The 19854-nt window shown below is 43.4% G+C and overlaps 1 protein-coding gene across 1 annotated transcript; it reads left to right on the forward strand.

The window, feature by feature from the left end:
• Nucleotides 1–571: 571 nt before the first annotated feature.
• LOC308051409 (E3 ubiquitin-protein ligase KCMF1-like) lies at nt 572–14292 on the forward strand (the record flags this gene model as incomplete). Its single annotated transcript, XM_080361839.1, has 3 exons — nt 572–755; nt 12009–12288; nt 13661–14292. Coding segments are annotated over 3 exons (717 nt in total), but the record flags the coding sequence as incomplete, so codon positions are not given.
• Between the last annotated feature and the right edge of the window lie 5562 nt (nt 14293–19854).

Below are 19854 nucleotides of genomic sequence, written 5' to 3' on the forward strand. Positions count from 1 at the left end.
CTGTTTTCAGATTTCCGAGGTAGCCTTGAAATTCCTTTGGGCCTGGCTAGTTCAGTAACAAACCGCCATCTAATAGAAACCGATCCACACATTAACTTCAAGAAAATCCCTGAGAACTCCTACACTGGAGTGGGTGAAATTCCTTGGATAAAAGCATAAAATGCAATAATTACTGTATGCTCTTGGTAAGAATGGTAATAAAACTTTGTAGATTATTTGCAGTATTTAAATACCCTTCTTTCCCTATTTTGATGTCTATTGAGCAATGTGTTCTGCTGAATATGCATCATCAGTTTAAGTTAGCTAGTAGAAAACGATCCAGAAGGTAGGAAATTCATCCTGACATTTTTTAGACATGATAAAAAGCCTGGGAAAGATGAATTTGGTGCAAACAGCCTCGGTGCTTTGGATTCAGATCTACAGGTCTGACTGGCGCCATAGCTATGATCACAGTACACTTACAAAGTTGAATCATTGTTTTATGAATGAGGAGTAGTGTGTTGCCTAATTATTCCATCTAGTAAATGTTGTTGCTGTTTAACACTTGATAGCAAATGATTTTTCTTAACTGTTTGGTTATGATGAATCTAGTGGCGTTCGTCATGTACGTAGAATGTTTCACCCAGGCCGGGGTTTGGGAGGCCCCCGTGCACGTAGATCAAACATGCATTTTACTAGCAGTTCCACTGGTGGGCTTTCATCTTCTCAGAGTTCATATTCTCCAAGCAATAGAGAAACCATGGATCCTATAGCTGGTAAGAGCTGTGACCACTGATTTTAGCTCAGAGTCCTTAAATAGACTTTGAAACAGAACCCAAGATGATAATAGTTGCCTTTTCTGTGCTTTGAAAAAAAGAAATATATATATATATATAGATATATATATATATACACACACACTTTCAGGTGTTGTAGTTGATGGGTGTAAACTAATGAAAAGTATCCTCAATTGGATTGTCTACAGGGACTGGACCTGAAATTTCTGAAATGAAAAACACTGTCCCTTTAGAGACTTAAAGGCTCATTCCCTTGACTGACCTGTCCACAGGTGGTGTCAAAGAGTGGTTGAAGTTGGAAGGGACCTTTCAAGATCATCTAGTCCAACACCCCCCACCATCCCCAAGCAGGGCCACTTAGAGCAGGTTTCCCAGGACCATGTCCAGTCAGATTTTTAATATCTCTGTGGATGGACTCCACATCCTTCCTGGGCAACCCGTTAGTGTTTTACCACCCTCACGGTAAAAACTGTTTTCTTGTGTTCAGATGGATTCCATTTGTTTTAATTTGTGCTCACTGCCTCTTTCCCTGCCAGTGGGCAGTACACAGAAGAGTCTTTCCTTCATTCCTTCCCATCAGGTATTTATATACACTGATAAGATTCTTCCCTCTTGAGCCTTCTCTTTTCCAGGCTGAAGAGTCCCAGGTCTCTTAGCCTCTCCTCATATGATATGCATGTAATTTTAAATGTAATTGTTTCTAACTACCATTACCTACTTCAATGCATCTAGCTTTAATTTGCCACGTGCATAGAGGTGATAGAGATGAATCTTATTTTTTTAGCACAAACCAAGTGCTGTACTTGATTTCAGCAAGACGAAATTTGTTCAGGTGAAATATTATTGATAGACATTTAAAATGTGCTCAGTTTACTTTCAGAGTACAGTTTGAATGACAGGCTTGCTGATTTTAAGGAGGTCTTTTAACTCTTTAAAAATTCTTAAATAACTATTTTAATAAGCATTTTATATAGAGCTGAGTGACAGGCCTGCCTTAAGGTTGTGCAAGGGGAAGGTAAGCCCAAATTCAACCTTGAGCTGACTGACACAAGAAACTCACGAGACAAAGGAGAATGGACTCTGCTCAGGGCAGTAGGAAGAACCTTCCCCTAAAGTGCCCCTACGTAACAGATACAGTGCTCTGGGGTTGGAGAATGAAGAGCACGTGAGTAATGGACAGGATCCAGGAAAAGCTGACCGTGCAAAATTGATCCAAGCATCCTTCCACAGTAGAACCAGTGCCACTAGAGAAGCACATAAAGTATTAGTAATTGGAGATTGCTTACTGAGAGGTACAGAAGCACTCATTTGCTGTCCAGGCAATTTTTCTAGAGAAGTCTGCTGCCTACCAGGAGCTTGCATTCGTGACATCACTGAGAGGCTGCTGAGCCTGGTGAACCCTATAGATTATCATCCGTTCCTACTATTCCACGTAGGGTCCAATGATACTGTTCTCTGTCCTCCTGGTCAGAGGAAGGGGTTCAGGAAGGAGGAGAAGAATTGAACAGGTGAATGCCTGGCTGTGTGGCTGGTGCCATATTCAAGGTTTTGGCTTCTATGATCATGGGTCTGTCTTTGAGAAGCTGGGTCTCTTGGGAGCTGATGGGATTCACCTGACCAAGTGGGGCAAGAGGGTCTTTGCCAACAAGCTGGCCAGACTTACAAGGAGAGCTTTAAACTAAATTCAGTGGTGCAGGGGGATAGAGTTTTGAGCACCAGACAGGAGCCAGGGGTTGCTGGTGTATTAGGAACCAACAGGGAAACACCTGTGAAAAGCCTCAAAGGAATTAGGGCATGTTCCTCTAAAAAGGTGACAAGGCTGATAGCCCAGCTGAAGTGCCTCTAGGCCAATGCACACAGCATGGGTAACAAAGAGGAGGAACTGGAATCCACTGTGCAGCTAGAAAGCTATGATGTAATAGCTATTGCTGAAACTTGATGGGGCAAATCATGACTAGAGTGCTACAATTGATGGCTATAGGCTGTTCAGAAGGGACAGTCAAGAAAGGAGGAGGGGTGGGGGGTTTGCCCTCTATCTAAACAAAAAAAAAAAAAAAAAAAAGGGTTGACTGCACAGAGCTTTCTTTGAAAAACAGCAATGAGCAGGTTGAGAGATTATGGGTAAAACATAGGGGCCAAGTCAACAAAGGAAACCTCGTGGTTGGTGCTTACTACAGGCTGCCCAATCAAGGGGGGATGCTTCAACTGCAGGAAGCATCACACTCGCAAGCTCTTGTCCTGCTGGGGGATTTCAATAAATTAATTTCTTAATCCAGGTGACAGACAGCCCAACCAGAGGAGAAGGGTTACTGGAACTCTTGCTCATCAACACAGTTGTTTAAGGAACTAGTGGAAGGGACCTCCTGGGAAACTACCCTTGGGGCTGAAGGAGCAGAAGAGAGCTGGCAGCTGTTTAAGGACATTTTCTCAGAGCTCTAGATTCCCACGTGTAAGAAATCAGGCAAGGAAGGCAGGAGATCAGCATGGCTAAGGACCTCCTGGTGAAACTAAAGCATATGAAGGAAATGCACAGGCAGTGGAACCAGGGACGTGTATCCTGGGGAGAATATAGAGAGGCTGCCTGGATGTGTAGAAATGGGACCAGGAAAGCTAAGGCACAGCTGCAGCTGAATTTGGTGAGGGATGTGAAGAATAATAAGAAGGGCTTCTACAGGTATGTTGGCCAGAAAAGAAAGATTAAAGAAAATGTACACCTCCTGATAAATAAGACAGGGGAGCTGGCGACAACTGACACAGAGAAGGCTGAGATACTCAAAAATTTTTTTGCCTCATTTTTCAGTGGTAATCTCTCTTCCCACACCTCTCAGTCCCCTGAACCTCAAAGCAGGGACTGGGGGAATGAAGTCCCCCCCCATCGTAGGAGAAGATCAGGTTTGAGACTGTGCGAGGAACCTGAACGTACACTAGTCCATGGGACCCGACAAGATGTATCCCAGGGTCCTGAGGGAATTGGCTGATGTAGTTGCCAAGCCCCTCTCCATCATATTTGAAAAGTCATGGTAGTTGGGCGAGGTCCCCAGTGACTGGAAAAAGGGAAACAACCCTAGGAACTCCCGACCGGTCAGCCTCACCTCTGTACCCAGTAAGATCATGGAACAGATCTTCCTGGAAGACATGTCAAGGCATATGGAAGGCAGAGAGGTGATCAGAGGCAGCGAACATGGCTTCAGCAAAGGCAAATTTGTGCCCGACTAATCTAGTGGGGTTCTACAATGGAGTGATTGCATCAGATTTCTGTAAGGCTTTTGATATGGTCCCCCATATCATTCTTGCCTCTGAACTGGATTTGACTGATGGACTGTTCAATAGATAAGGAATTGGCTGGATGGCTGTATCCAAAGAGTTCTAGTCAGTGGCTCAATGTCCAAGTGGAAACCAGTAACGAGTGGTGTCCCTCAAGGATCTGTGCTGGGACCGATACTGCTTAATATCTTCATCAACGATGTAGACAATGGGATCGAGTGCACCCTCAGCAAGTTTGCGGATGACACCAAGCTGAGTGGTGCAGCTGATATGCTAGAGGGAAGGGATGCCATCCAGAGGGACCTGGACAGGCTTGAGGAGTGGGCCCGTGTGAACCTCATGAAGCTCAACAAGGCCAAGTGCAAGTTTCTGCACCTGGGTTGGGGGATCAATGCAGCCTGGGGGATGAACGGATTGAGACCTTATTGCAGCCTTTCAGCAATTAAAGGGGGCTCATAAGAAAGGCAGAGAGAGACTTTTTACCAGGGCCTGTAGCGACAGGACAAGGGACAACGGTTTTAAACTGAAAGAGGATAGGTTTAGATTGGACATAAGGAAGAATTTCTTTTATGATGAGGGTGGTGAGACACTGTGACAGGTTGCCCAGGCAAGTTGTGGATGCCCCATAATTGGAAATGTTCAAAGTCAGGTTGGATGGGGCTTTGAGCAACCTGATCTAGTGAAAGATGTCCCTGCCCATGGCAGGGGGGTTGGACAAGATGATCTTTAAAGGTCTCTTCCAACCCAAACCATTCTTTGATTTCTGTGTCATGTTTTGGTCCGGTTTAGGAGAATTTTCAAGAGGGAGATGTTTCATGGCTCATTTTTAACTTCCAACAATCACGCAGGAATGTTTTTAGGATTTACAGATATAATCTCTTCAGTATTTTTTCAACTTTGTGATTTTCAATAATAAGTTCTCTATAAAGAGGTAAAAATAAAAATTGATGGAGAAGTTGTTTTTTAAAAGAGCTGTAATTTGTCCTAATGTAAAATCTTAAGACATCAATCTTATGCTTGTATAGTGAAAGATAAGTGCCAGGGAAACTTCAGAACTTTCTGCACTTAGATAAGTTCCTGCTATTATCTTCCTTTGCTTCAGATCCTGGAAAAGGCATGAATGTTTAAACTGTAACTTCTTATTGTTAGGCTGTGATTCCTTGAGAGGCAGTGAACTAACTTAAAAGTACATTGCTTTTGAAAGAGGAAGCTGCAGCTCCACACATCCCCCCCCCCCCCCCCCCCCCCCCCCCCCCGCCGGCCCTTTCAATAGGCATTGTTCCTTTGCCTCTGTTGTGCTGGCTGCTCTTCAGACCATCTGTGAGCTGATTTAACTCACTGAAATAAGCAGAAAAATAACAGAAAAATTTAGATCAGGTTGATCAGGTTGCTCAAGGCCTCATTCAGTTGAGTTTTAAATGCCTCCAAGGACAGAGATCCTACAACCTTTCTGAGCAACCTGTTCTAGTGTTTAAGAGCCTTAATATTTTAAAAGGGGGTAGTGGGGGGAATGTCACGGGTTAACCCGAGCTAGTAATACAACCATGATAGCTGCTCGCTCACCCTCTCCCCCACGCCTCTCAACAGGGGAGAGAATCAAAAGGGAAAGGAGAAAACGGGATTGAGATAAACACAGTTTAATAAAATAACAAAATACTAATACATTACTAGTAAATATATATATAAAATAGAAATAAAAGATACTTAAGGCAATTCCTCATGAACACGCTGAGCAGCCAGTTCTAGGAAACAGCCCGGTCCCAGCAGCTGATCCCAAAGAGAGAGAAGAGAGGAAAAAGGCAGAAAAGCCCAGAGGCCTCTGCAAAATGGCAGAAGGCCGGGCTAAACGTCCCAAACGAGCTTCCCGGCTACCCCAGAGAGAGAGAGAGAGAGAGAAGAACCAGAGAGACCGGTAGAGCCAAAACTGGAAGGTCCCACTCTTATATCCGAAGCATGATGCTAATGGGATGGAATACTCTCATTGATCAGTCTGGACGTCAGTCAATCTCTGGCCCCCCTTCCTCAACACCTGTAAGCAGGGTGCTCAGAATGTCCTTGGCTCGCAGACCAGAGCAATTAAAAACATTAGCTCTGTGCTGGGGTGTTATCTGCTTGTTCTCAAACTAAGTCCAAATAATGAGCATTCTAGCTATGAAAAAGAAAGGTTTCTAACTGCATGAAAAAAATTAACCCATTTTCAGTCAAACCAGCACATTCCACCCCTTATTCCATACCATTCGCGGCATGCTTAGGCCTTATTAATACATTCCACCATTTTTAGTACATAGTGCTTACCTTGGCGGGTTTGTGGAAGTATAGTATAATCAATTTGCCAAGCCTCTCCATACTTATATTTTAACCGTCGCCCCCCACACCATACAGGCTTTAACCGTTTGGCTTGTTTGATTTTGGTGCATGCTTCACATTCACGAATAACCTGTGAAATAGTGTCTATAGTCAAGTCCACCCCTCGATTACGAGCCCATTTCTGTGTTGCATCTCTTCCTTGATTCCCTGAAGCATCATGGGCCCACCGAGCTAGGAAAAGTTCACCTTTATGTTGCCAGTCCAAATCCACCTCAGCTACTTGGATCTTAGCAGCTTGATCCGCTTGCTGGTTGTTTCGATGTTCCTCAGTGGCTTGACTTTTAGGCACGTGAGCATCTACATGACAAACTTTTACAGGCAGGCTCTCTAGCCGGGCAGCAACGTCTTGCCACAGTGTGGCAGCCCAAATGGGTTTACCTCTGCGCTGCCAGTTGCTTCTCTTCCATTGCTGTAGCCACCTCCACAAGGCATTTGCTACCATCCATGAGTCGGTGTAGAGATAAAGCACTGGCCACTTTTCTCGCTCAGCAATGTCCAAAGCCAGCTGGATGGCTTTCACTTCTGCAAATTGACGTGATTCACCTTGTCCTTCAGTGGCTTCTGTGACTCGTCATGTGGGACTCCACACAGCAACTTTCCACCTCCGATGTTTTCCTACGAGACCGCAGGATCCATCTGTGAACGGTGCATACTGCTTTCCAGTCTTAGATAGTTTATTATACGGTGGCGCTTCTTCAGCATGTGTTATTTCCTCCTCATCTGGTGACATTCCATAGTCTTTACTTTCTGGCCAGTCTGTGATCACTTCTAAGATCCCTGGACGATTGGGACTCCCTATTCGAGCTCGTTGTGTGATCAATGCAATCCACTTACTCGACGAAGCATTGGTTGCATGGTGCGTAGAGGGAACCTTCCCTTTGAACATCCAGCCCATCACTGGCAGTCAAGGTGCCAGAAGAAGCTGTGCTTCCCTTCCAATCACTTCTGCAGCAGCTTGGACCCCTTCATATGCTGCTAGTATCTCTTTTTCAGTTGGAGTATAGTTGTCCTCGGATCCTTTGTATCCTCGACTCTGAAAACCTAAGGGTCGACCTCGAGTTTCCCCTGATGGTTTGTGCCAGAGGCTCCAGGTAGGGCCGCTATCTCTGGCTGCAGTGTAGAGCACATTTTTAACATCTAGTCCAGTCCAGACAGGCCCAAGGGCTACCGCATGAGTTTCCTCACACTTAATTTGTTCAAAGTCTTGCTGTTGTTGTTCAAGGCCCCACTCAAAATCTTTCTTCTTCCAAGTCACTTGACAGAGAGGGCTCACAATTTGGATGTAGTCAAGAATATGCATTTTCCAAAAACCTACAATGCCCAAGAAAGTCTGTGTCTCCTTTTTATTAGTAGGTGGAGACATACCTGCAATTTTCTTGATGACATCCATTGGGATCTGACGATGCCCATCTTGCCATTTTATTCCTAAAGAATGGATCTCTCGTGCAGGTCCCTTGACCTTGCTTCATTTTATGGCAAAACCAGCATTCCAAAGAATCTGAAATATTCTCTCACCTTTCTCGAAGACTCCTTTCGCTGTGTCGCCCCATACAAAGATGTCATCAATATATTGCAAGCGTTTTGGGGCTTTACCTTGTTCCAGTGTGGTTTGGATCAGTCCACGGCAGATGGTAGGACTGTGTTTCCACCCCTGGGGCAAGCAATGCCGCGTGTACTGGATGCCCCTCCAGGTGAAAGCAAACTGCGGCCTGCACTCTGCTGCTAAAGGAATAGAGAAAATCGCATTAGCAATGTGAGTTGTGGCATACCACTTGGCTGCCTTTGACTGCAGGTCAAATTGCAGTTCTAAGGTGTCAGGCACAGCAGCACTCAATGGTGGCGTAACTTCATTCAGGCCACGATAGTCTCCACTTGTCACTAGACTTATGCACTGGCCAAATTGGGCTGTTAAAAGGTGAGCGAGTCTTACTGATCTCACCCTGGCTTTCCAGTTGACAAATCGACTTCTGGATAGGAATCAAAGAGTCTCGATTGGTGCAATATTGCTGGCGATGCACCGTCGTAGGTAGCAATTGGCACCTGCTGATCGTCAACCCTCAGCAGTCCTACAACAGAAGGGTCCTCTGAGAGACCAGGCAAAGGAGACAGCTGTTCAGTATTGTCAGTGTCCACAGCTGCTATGCCAAATGCCCACCTATACCCTTTTGGGTCCTTAAAATACCCTCTCCTGAGGTAGTCTATGCCAAGGATGCACGGAGCATCTGGGCCAGTCACAATGGGATGCTTTTGCCAGTTTTTCCCAGTTAGGCTCATTTCAGCCTCTATTATAGTCAGTTCCTGGGATCCCTCAGTCACTCCAGAAATACTGATAGTGTTCCTTTGTAGTTTGAGGGGATTATCGTGCACTGAGAACCAGTGTCCACCGAAGCTTTGTACTCCTGGGGTTGTGTTGTACCAGGCCATCGTATCTGCACAGTCCAGTAAACTCTGTTGTCCCTTTCCTCTGCCTGGCTGGAGGCAGGGCCCCTCTAATTTGTGTTTTGCACAGTCTCTGGGTATGAATTAGAGGTTCCTTCAAGAGCATCAGAATCTCTTCTACCCCTTCTGGAAACTGGAGCAGCCATTTTCCTAGGAGTTTTTCCTTTTAACTCAAGTACTAGTTCCTGGAGTTCCAAGGTAGGTCTTCCATCTCATCTCCTCATGTTTTCTCCCTGGTCACGTAGGAAAAACCACAGTGTGCCTCTCTTTGTGTACTTCTTCTGTCCCCTCTCTTGAGATTGGAAGTGCCTTCTCCTAATAGCTGAAACAGGTTCATACAGGTCATGAATGGAACCTGTCCTCTCTGAGTGCTTTGATTTCTCGCAGCAGCTTTTTAAACCGGTCATCAGATTTTTCGCACAGTTTCCCCACAGTCGAGACACAAGCCCATAGAGAGCTAGCGAGGCTGTCCTCAAAGTCCCGAAGCTGCTTAATCACTTCAGCAGTGTTTTGTTGAGCTGCAGCTGTCCAGGTCGTTGATGCCAATGACTTAACATATGACGGTGGTGCGCTTTGTACAAACCTGCGCCACATAGGGTCATGTACAAAGGATTCTATCTGGATCTGTCCCCTCTTGGCTGTTTGGCTCAAAATAGATGATCTCCTGCACAGCTAATTCTCTCAGGAACTGGATACCTCTCTCCATAGTATTCCATTTCCCTGGATTACATATAACATCTTCCTTGAAGGGAAACCTTGCCTTCATGGCTGTCAGGAGTCGACTCCAGAGCATGGAGGAGTCTTTCTCTCTTGAAATTGCCCTACCAAGGGTGGCATCCCTTGACAGAGATCCCAGCTGCTTGGCTCCCCTACCTTCTAGTTCCAGACCATCAGCTCCGTTATCCCAGGATCGGAGCAGCCAGCTAACAACATTCTCGCCTTCACGAGGACTGAAGTCTTTCCTTTCTTATATCCGAAGCATGATGCCAGTGGGATGGAATACTCTCATTGATCAGTCTGGATGTCAGTCAGTCTCTGCCCCATGTCTGCCCCCCCTTCCTCGACACCTGTAAGCAGGGTGCTCAGAATGTCCTTGGCTCTCAGACCAGAGCAATTAAAAACATTGGCTCTCTGCTGGGGTGTTATCTACTTGTCCTCAAGCATGCTAGCTATGAAAAAGAAAGGTTTCTAACTGCATGAAGAAAATTCACCTATTTTCAGTCAAACCAGCACAGAGGGGATGCGGAAAATAAACCCCTTTGGATGTAATTGTATTTTCCCATGTTTCCCTTGTCTGACTCTTGTCCTATTGCTGTGTGCCTCTGAGAAGAGTCTAGCTTAGTCTTGTTTTTCCAGGCTGAACAAACCCAGTTCTCCTGCTCTTTCCTCATGTACTGTGTTCCAGCCTCCTGATCATCTTGGTGACCCTCCACTTGGCTTGCTCTGTTATGTCACATGGCCCTAAACTGGAACCTAAAACTGGACACAGTACTCTGGACGTGGCTTCACTAGTGCCAAATAGAGGGAGAGAATCACTTCCTGGAACCTTCTGGCTGCACTCCCACTTCTAAAAATGTCCCAGCAAAAGAGAATTAAAAACTTTCTGTCATCTTAGTGAGTTAAGTTAGGTCGTGGGTCTGTAAAGCACTAGAGTTGGTGCAAGAAGGGAGGATGTCTGTGTGTCCTGGGTGTTAGTTCAGCTGAGTTAAATGTGAAGTGGCTGCCTTGGTTTGTTTCAGCCTCATGAGGCCTTCCCATTTAGGAGCATGTATAATAAAATGGTATTCGTTCTCTCTCTCTCTTTTTTTTTTTTTTTTTGCATTCAGAGAATGTAATGCAGCCTGGCTGGGGGTCTGTGTCATGCCAAGCCTGTGTCTCAAATTCACATCTGCTACCAGGGTTCTGTTAAGTTGAACTCAAAGTGATCTTGCAAACAGAGAGGATAAATACATCTGTTTTACTTGGCAGTGTTATAAGTCTTCCTTTGTATTGGGGCAATAATTAATTAGTACATACTACCAGAAGTTAGAACTTGTGCTTTTAACAGACCTGTAAACATTATTTATTTTTCTCCTTGTCGTGATTATCAGTAATTAGTGAAATAAAATATTATTGGTAGTTAATCTTGATGTGATTGGCTGTGCTGATTAAAAGTGACTTGAGCATTTACTGTTGGCATTCCAAGTGTTCCTGATGCAATGAGATACTGCATTATGCTTTATTCCCCTAAGAAAAGCCTAGTTTCAAAGCAAGATAAAGTAAGATGGAAGGAAAATTTTGAGGAGCTGTAATAACAACTTGCAGCTTTAATGAAGGTTAGATGGATGGGGAGAGGGAATCTCCTACTTCTGCCCTCCTTGTATCAAACACAACAAAGTAGTACTCACAACCTTGGGTGGAATATAATCTATGGTAAATCACTGAGCAATAACTTATTATTAACATTTATTTTGGGAAAAGCTTAGCATGGACAGAATTTGTCACAGTCTTGAATTTTGGAGGGAAGGGATCCAGGCTAGACGTATTTATTTATTTAATCGTTACAATTTATCTTTTTTCCGGCAGAGGTCAAAAGTCTAACAACAAGCCCTGCTGTGGTCAAATATTTTTCATATAATGCAACATTTGAAAAACCTTTCTGAACTGGATATTTTCTAAAAATGTCTGAAATTATGCTGTAATGTTTGTCATTTCTGTAGCACAGCTTCCCTCTGGAATACGCATTGAAGGTGCATTGGGGGATATAAAGCCACCAACCGAAGTCAGAATTGAAGTGGTTTCTTAGTCAATAACTATTTTGACTCAAAGATAAAATTTTACAGAATTGTTGCACAGGATATTGCTTATATGGTGTTCCCTATAGGTTGACTTTTATTTGTTTAAAAAGCTATAAGCTTTGACTCTCTTATTTGTGCACAGTTCTTTACTCTAGATCATTCGTAATTTTCCTTACCCTATGGGCTTTGAGACACGGGATGCTTGTAATGAATAGCCCATAAAGCTTTTCAAATCAATATGATTCGTTCATTAATGTCATTGATGAAAGGTTTAAGAAAGCAAAGGAATTGATATACTGGTATTCAGGACATATTTATGCTGTTATGTGATATGTATTTAAACAGATTTCAGTTTCACTGTAGAAACTTCTCTCTTTTCTGGCAGAGCTTTTATCTCAGTTATCAGGCGTGAGACGTTCTGCAGGGCAGCTCAGTTCTTCTGGCCCTTCTGCTTCTCAGTTACAGCAGCTGCAGATGCAACTGCAGCTGGAGCGACAGCATGCACAAGCAGCAAGACAACAACTGGAGACTGCACGCAATGCGACTAGACGCACTAACACGAGCAGCATCCCCACCACTCTTACACAATCTATAGCAGCAACCAATACATCTAACACAGAAAGCAATCAACAGACTATACAGAATTCCCAGTTTCTTCTTACAAGGTAACTTGTCCTATGGTTTTAACTCTTCTGCCATTTCTGTTTTCCTTGGTCCTGTTATGGACAATGCCAGATCCCTAATGAAGTTTGTAGTTGAGATGCTATGCTTTTGTTTGCATTTGTAACAACTCCTTTTGAACCCTGCTGTGTGTTTCTTCCTAGACAATGCATAAATATTACTTGCTGTTTCTCAATTTGAAGAGAAACATAAGGGATATTACTTTGGTAAACTGTGCTTGTTTACCCTACTACTTCTGATAAAACGGGAGCCTTTGCAATAATATGTTTCAAACTTTTATACTGCTAATGTGAGGGGAGAGAACTTAAAAAGTAGTTTTATTTAATAGGAAATGAATCTTTAATGAAGGCTGAAGGTTGAATAGAGGTTTATATATAAAGTATTTTGGATGATAAAAGCAAATATGGAATGTGCTATTAATAAGCAGAATACATACCCGTTTCAGAAAGTGTAGTTAGATCATAGAGTTCAATAGAATAGAATAGAATAGAATAGAATAGAATAGAATAGAATAGAATAGTTCAGCTGGAAGGGACCTACAATGATTACGTAGTCCATTCTGCTATTGAAGAGTTGCGCGCTCTCATTCCAGCTCTTTTAGGAGGTTTAAAATATTGATTTTCTGGATTCAAGGCGGGGGGGAGTGTTTTTCAATCACATATTGAGAAAGAGCACAGGTATTTAAACAGTTTCTGTGTCTAGAAACCTGAGTTGGGACAAGTTATTGCTGTCATGCCAATTTTTGTCAAAACTTGTGATAACATCTCAATCCAAAACTTTCTGAAAATAATAACCTTAGCGAAAGTATCTGCAAATGTCAGCCACTGATCCTATGAGCTAGGATAGAACTGGAGCAAGCAATTGCCTTGTTTCTATTAGGTGATGGTGCATGCACTGATAAGTGAAGTGAATGATGTACTGTGCTTTGGGAATCTCTGGGCATTATGTGTGTAGTAATGTATTTTGCATCATGCTTGCATTTAGAAGTTGTCCTGGGGACAAAATGAGCGCTTAAGGGATAACTAGAGAATCTTAACACCCCTTAAAACAAAACTCTTCTGAAGGAAAAGAAACTTCAGGAATAGCTATTTTTTTCCTTCAGGCTTAGAATGTACTTCTACGAAGATTTTTGAAGCATCTAGGAACAAGTTTGTTAAATGTCTGTATTCTTGCATCAGGAGTTGTCAAATCTGTACATGTTGAAAGAATTGCAGCAGTACCTAGGTTGTTCTCAAAGGAATGGCTTTCAAATGTTATTCAGCATGTTTCAGTCCAGCTGTTTAGGAAATTAGTGAAAGCTCATTTTGTTGATGATACCACTAAGCCCGTCTTCTTTCTTTCTGTGCTGCTATGCAGGTTGAATGATCCTAAGATGTCAGAAGCAGAGCGTCAATCAAAGGAAAGCGAACGGGCAGACCGCAGCTTGTTTGTTCAGGAGCTTCTGCTGTCCACTTTGATGCGGGAAGAAAGTTCCTCCTCAGATGAGGATGAACGGAGAGAGGTTGCTGATTTTGGTGCTATGGGCTGTGTAGATATTATGCCTCTAGATGTTGCTTTAGAAAACCTAAATTTAAAAGAGAATAATAAAGGAAATGAGCCTCCTCTTTGATGACATCCCACTTTACAGACAATGTCCTCTGTGCTGTATTTGCCAATGAAAGTGGACAACAACTATCTTGGGTTTGTTTTGGTGATTGTAATTCCAGGTCTGTCACTCTTGTTACATTGTGTACATTCAAAGGAAGAGAGAAAAGATATATACGATAATCATTTCCACTTAACCAATTTTTACTTTTAGCAGGTAAATATAGGTTGCAGTGCGGAGAAAACAGCTCTGCATCCTGTAGCTTGACGTGCAAAAAGCTCTCCTAATACTCCACATTCAAACTGAAGAGGAAAAAATGAAAAGTCTCTAATGAAGCTGCTGTGTGTATTTATGAATATTAATAAATAAAAATTGCTTGGATGGTTTACCTTAACTACTGCTTTTTTTTTTTTTTGCAGCGTATATGAGTTTTAGTGACCTTGTCATTTAAAAAAATGTGAGTACAATGAGTAAAACTATAAACCCCCAAAGCTTTTCAATTATTCAAAGGTAATGTGACAAAAGAAAAATATTAATGCTCACTAGCAGTTTGTGGCCATGAAGTAGCCTTTGAGTAACACATGACCAATGACCTTTTTATGTGCTCTCCCTGCATATTAATTGAAACTCTGGGCCATATAAAACTAACACTAGAGGCAATGTAGGCCCACTGACGAATGGGGTGGGTGCCCTGGTGGCAGAAGATACAGAGGAGGCAGAGTTACTGAATGCCTTCTTTGTCTCTGTCTACTCTGCCAAAGGCTGTCCTGAGGAGCCCCGTACCCCTGAGGCCCCAGAGGAAGGCAGGACAATGGAGGAGTCTGCCTTGGTTGATGAGGACTGGGTTAGGGAGAGGTTAGGCAATCTGGACATTCATAAATCCATGGGTCCGGATGGGATGCACCTGCAAGTGCTGAGGGAGCTGGCTGAAGTCATTGCTAGGCCACTCTCCGTCATATTTGCTAAGTTGTGGGAAACGGGAGAGGTACCTAAGGACTGGAGGAAAGCAAATGTCACTCCAGTCTTCAAAAAGGGCAAGAAAGAGGACCTGGGTAACTATAGATTGGTCAGCCTCACCTTCATCCCTGGAAAGGTGATGGAACGACTTATCCTTGGTGGCATCTCAAGGCATTTCAAGAATAAGACGGTCATTAGGGGCAGTCAACATGGCTTCACCAAGGGGAAGTCGTGCTTAACCAACCTCATAGCCTTTTATGAGGACATAATGAGGTGGACAGATGATGGCAGAGCGGTGGATGTGGTCTACCCTAATTTCAGTAAGGCATTTGACACAGTCTCCCACAGCATCTGCAGCGATGAGGAATGACGCATGCAGACGCAGACAGAGATGCACAGACACGGAGTTCTAGTTAGCAGCGAGAGCAGAGCTAGGCAGAGCTGAGCAGAGCTGAGCCAGGCTGAGCTGACTTTTATTAACAGTTCTCAATTTATCGGTGTACAGATATGGACCTGGACTAAGGGGTTAGACAGGATGTTTTTTCAAAAGATGTTATCCCAAACACACCACCCTCGTGACTGTTTTCAGTCACGTTCCCATGCATATCTTGTGGGCACCGTTCCAACCCACTCATTCACACGCCCAGGCCCTTTATATTTTGACTAGTTGCTGTGATCTAATTATGTTACTATTATTTCTTCTTTGACCGTCCGGATGGTCGTGTTAGTATTGATCTTACTTTATCATCCAGGTGGCTGGAACCACACATCTTGCTTTCCCACATCTTGCTTTCCTACAGCATCCTTTCTGCTAAACTGAGGAAGTGTGGTCTGGACGACCAGGTAGTGAAGTGGACTGGGAACTGGCTGAAGGAAAGAAGCCAGAGAGTTGTGGTCAATGGAGCGGAGTCTAGTTGGAGGCCTGTATCTAGTGGAGTGCCTCAAGGGTGAGTACTGGGACCAGTACTATTCAATATATTCATCAATGACTTGGATGAGGGAATAGAGTGCACTGTCAGCAAGTTTGCTGATGACACCAAACTGGGAGGAGTGGCTGACATGCCAGAAGGCTGTGCTGCCATCCAGCAAGACCTGGACAGGCTGGAAAGTTGGGCAGGGAAAAATTTAATGAAATATAACAAGGGCAAGTGTAGAGTCTTGCATCTGGGCAGGAACAACCCCAGGTCCCAGTATAAGTTGGGGAATGACCTATTAGAGAGCAGTGTAGGGGAAAGGGACCTAGGGTCCTGGTGGACCGCAGGATGACCATGAGCCAGCACTGCGGCCTTGTGGCCAGGAAGGCCAATGGCATCCTGGGGTGTATTAGAAGGGGGGTGGTTAGTAGGTCGAGAGAGGCTCTCCTCCCCCTCTTCCCTGGCGAGACCCCATCTGGAATATTGTGTCCAGTTCTGAGCCCCTCAGTTCCAGAAGGATAGGGAACTGCTGGAGAGAGTCCAGCGCAAAGCCACAAAGATGATTAAGGGAGTGGAGCATCTCTCGTATGAGGAAAGGCTGAGGGAGTTGGGTCTCTTTAGCTTGGAGAAGAGGTCACTGAGGGGTGACCTTATTAATGTTTAGAAATATGTAAAGGGTGAGTGTCACGAGGATGGAGCCAGGCTCTTCTCTGCGACAACCAATGATAAGACAAGGGGCAATGGGTACAAACTGGAACACAGGAGACTCCACTTAAATTTGACAAGAAACTTCTTCACAGTGAGGGTGACAGAACACTGGAACTGGCTGCCCAGGGAGGTTGTGGAGTCTCCTTCTCCAGAGACATTCAAAACCCACCTAGACGCCTTCCCGTGTAACCTCATCTAGGTGTTCCTGCTCCGGCGAGGGGATTGGACTAGATGATCTTTCGTGGTCCCTTCCAATCCCTAGCCTTCTGTGATTATGCTGTCTTAGTTCTAAGCCTTCCCAGTCCTTATCTTTTTGAGATATTTATGTGTTTGCTTCATAGTTTGCAGAGACTCCTTTGTATCGGGAGAGCTTGAGGATTTGACTTCCCAGATATCTCCATACATTACAATTGAATTTCTAATGCTAACTTCCTATCCAACTTTATTTATTGGGGTTTTGGGTTATATTTCTGACATGAAAAATAAAGCCTTTTTAATTGAGTCATGCTCCCTATCTGCCTATACTGTTAATCCTTTAAGGGGTTTTTTTAATGGATTATTATAATAGCCCCAAAGCAAGGGACAGAAAGGCCTTAGTTATTTGGAATGTAAAGTTAGCTTATAAAGATAAAAATGCACACAACTTCTGAGAATTAGACTTGAAAATCTGATGATGTTCCTAAGAGAACTGTGATATGCATGTTAATCTAAGATAACAGCAACAAAAGAAGCTACCCCATAGGTTAACGTTTGAGTTCCATTCTCATTTTCTCAGTTCTCAAATTCTGATCACTTCCATCTAGTACAGTATTAGCATTGTTTTTCTTTTAGTCTCTGCAACAGAAAATATTTTAAGGGAACTTTTTACACTGGTCTTCTGCTTATCTCAGGAGTTACCTTCAATAAAGATTCATTTTTAATTGACTGTTGAGGATGTTAAAAAAAAAAACCAACAAAATCACAACTGCAGTCTTTCCGGACACATCTTCTGCAAGTTACAGAAAGACTCAGTTCAATAAAGCATTTTAAGGACTGTTTTTCAGTTGATTCTTTGGTGATGATGTATTATCCAGATAGCTGTAGAAGAAATTCTGGAATTAAACTGTCCTTCACAACTGTATGCAAAGTCATTTCATGGTGAAACCCTGAGTGATTTACATAAACACTTTTTTTAAAGTGCATATTCTGTGCATGTAGCAGTGATTAAGCACGTAAACTTATAGTACATGCATTGAATTTCCAGGAAAGGCCCATTTAAAATCAGTATCTTGACGTATATTATTTTTTATTTTAAATCTATATGTAGTTGGTCTATTGAGGATGTTTACATTGCAGGGTTTGCAAACTCCATTCTGCTTTTACATAAAGCACTTGGAAAGCCCGCAAACTCTTACTGTCCATGTTTATGATTAGAATCTGAGTATCTGCTGGCTTACATTTAAAATTAAATTTAGTTACTGCATTAACTCCTCTAAGAATCACAAGTGTGTTAGATTTTGTTAGCTTAGAAATAATGCCAAACAGCAACTGGGAGGGTGTTGTTCTAGCACTCTGCTGATGAGTATTTGCAAGGAAGTGTTCTTCATTGAAAGAACATTTCCCAGAATTATATTTTTGTTACTTTCAAATTACTGATGCTTATTTTCACAATGCTGTGTGCTATAGTGAAAATAGCCTTTGAGAACATTTCAAGGGGAGCCTGGAGGGGATATCACATAATTTCCTACCTTAAGACCATCACTTCAGAAAAGAGGGGCCTTGCATTTGGCATACCTGACAGTCATAAGGAGTCTGTTGAAAACTGTGCATTTGTGTGAGAGACGTTTATTTTCCCAAAAATGTGGCACAACCTGTGACAATCTTTGTAGAGAGGCTACATCTATGAATAGAGAGCACATCTGGAATTTGGTGTGCTCTCCTACAAATTTGCACCTCAGAGCTCAGATATGCCCTTAGAGTGAGTCTTGCAAGATGGCAAATGAGACTCTACCTGTGTGAGGATGTTGACTTGTGTGTGTGTGTGTGTGTGTGTGTGTGTGTGTGTTAGCGTGTGTGTGTTAGCTCTGGAGACCAGTGAGACACTTAGGTCAGCTTGGTCTTCTACCTGCATTCTGTGCTGATTGAAAGCACTGTAGCTGTCCTTAGTGTGATGCTGATATTGAGCTTACAAGTGCTGCAAAAATGATCCCTTTTGGGGAGATAAGGGCATATTCATATATAGAAATGGGAAGAGATGAGAACTTTTTTGAAGCTATTGGGGAACAAGTTCTGCTTTAGGTGCCTGCGGGTACTTATGTTTAGTATGCATGGTGCAATTCAGACTATTTGCAACTCTTCTAATCTGATTTAACCAGGTTTTTCATCTGTTTGGTACTGTGCCAGAACCAGACATTTGCATGAGGTGGGTGGAACATGGAACAGAATGAAATAACTTAAACATCTCTGGGGACTTGGAGGTAATCAGTCAAATCAGATGGCCAGGAGGTGAAGTGGTTAACTACACCTTACTAGTATTATAACTGGTTCTGGAGACTGTCAGACCTACTAAACCTCTCAGTAGAAAGCCTTTATGGCTGTCACTACTTTCACTGGGTAGTTTCTTTTGGAAATGAGGCTTTGTTCTTCCCATAGGAGCTTCTTGGTTCTCTCACTTCTATAACGTTGTTAGCTTTTGCCAGCTTCACCTTCTGGAAGCTTTTTCCGTTTTGTGGGAGTTAAGAGTATTGGCTCTGATCACATCATTTTTCCTGTTTATCGAGAGGTACAAAGTTATTACTGCCATAGCAGGGAAAGGACAGTCTGTCCCTTAGCAAATACTTTGTCTGGGAAATGAGTGGGGGAAGGAACGTGACACTTGGTCTGGAGGAGATCTGAGTCTTGGATGGAAACTTGATAGGTTGCAAACTAAGCATGGAATGTGCTCAGTAGTCTGGGATCAGCACAGGAAGACAATGTTTCCATAGTGATTTGACACAGAAGGGGCCAGCAAGATTGCTCATCTGACATAAAATGAGGCTGGAAGCGGAACTGTGAGCTTTAGCAGTAGCTCTAACTTGTGTATCTCCCTTTGTCTTTGAAAGAGATGAGAGCCTTATTTTAACCTATCTTGGGTGTGTTATTTAAGGGTGTGGACTCTTAATCACAGATTACTTAAGGACACTGTAGCTTGCCTCAAAAGCCAGGTGTCTACATGTGCATGCATTTCTGTCTTGGGGCCCCTGTCTGTTCATAGAATCATGGAACAGCTGAGGTTGGAAGGGACATCTGGAGGTCACCTGGTCCAAACCCCTTGCTCAAGCACTGCCACCTAGAGCCGGTTGCCCAAGACCATCTCCAGACAGATTTTGAATATCTCCAAGGAGGGAGACTCCACAACCCCACTGGGC

Source organism: Nesoenas mayeri (assembly GCF_963082525.1).
Source record: "Nesoenas mayeri genome assembly, chromosome: W".
Taxonomy (NCBI): Eukaryota; Metazoa; Chordata; class Aves; order Columbiformes; family Columbidae; genus Nesoenas; species Nesoenas mayeri.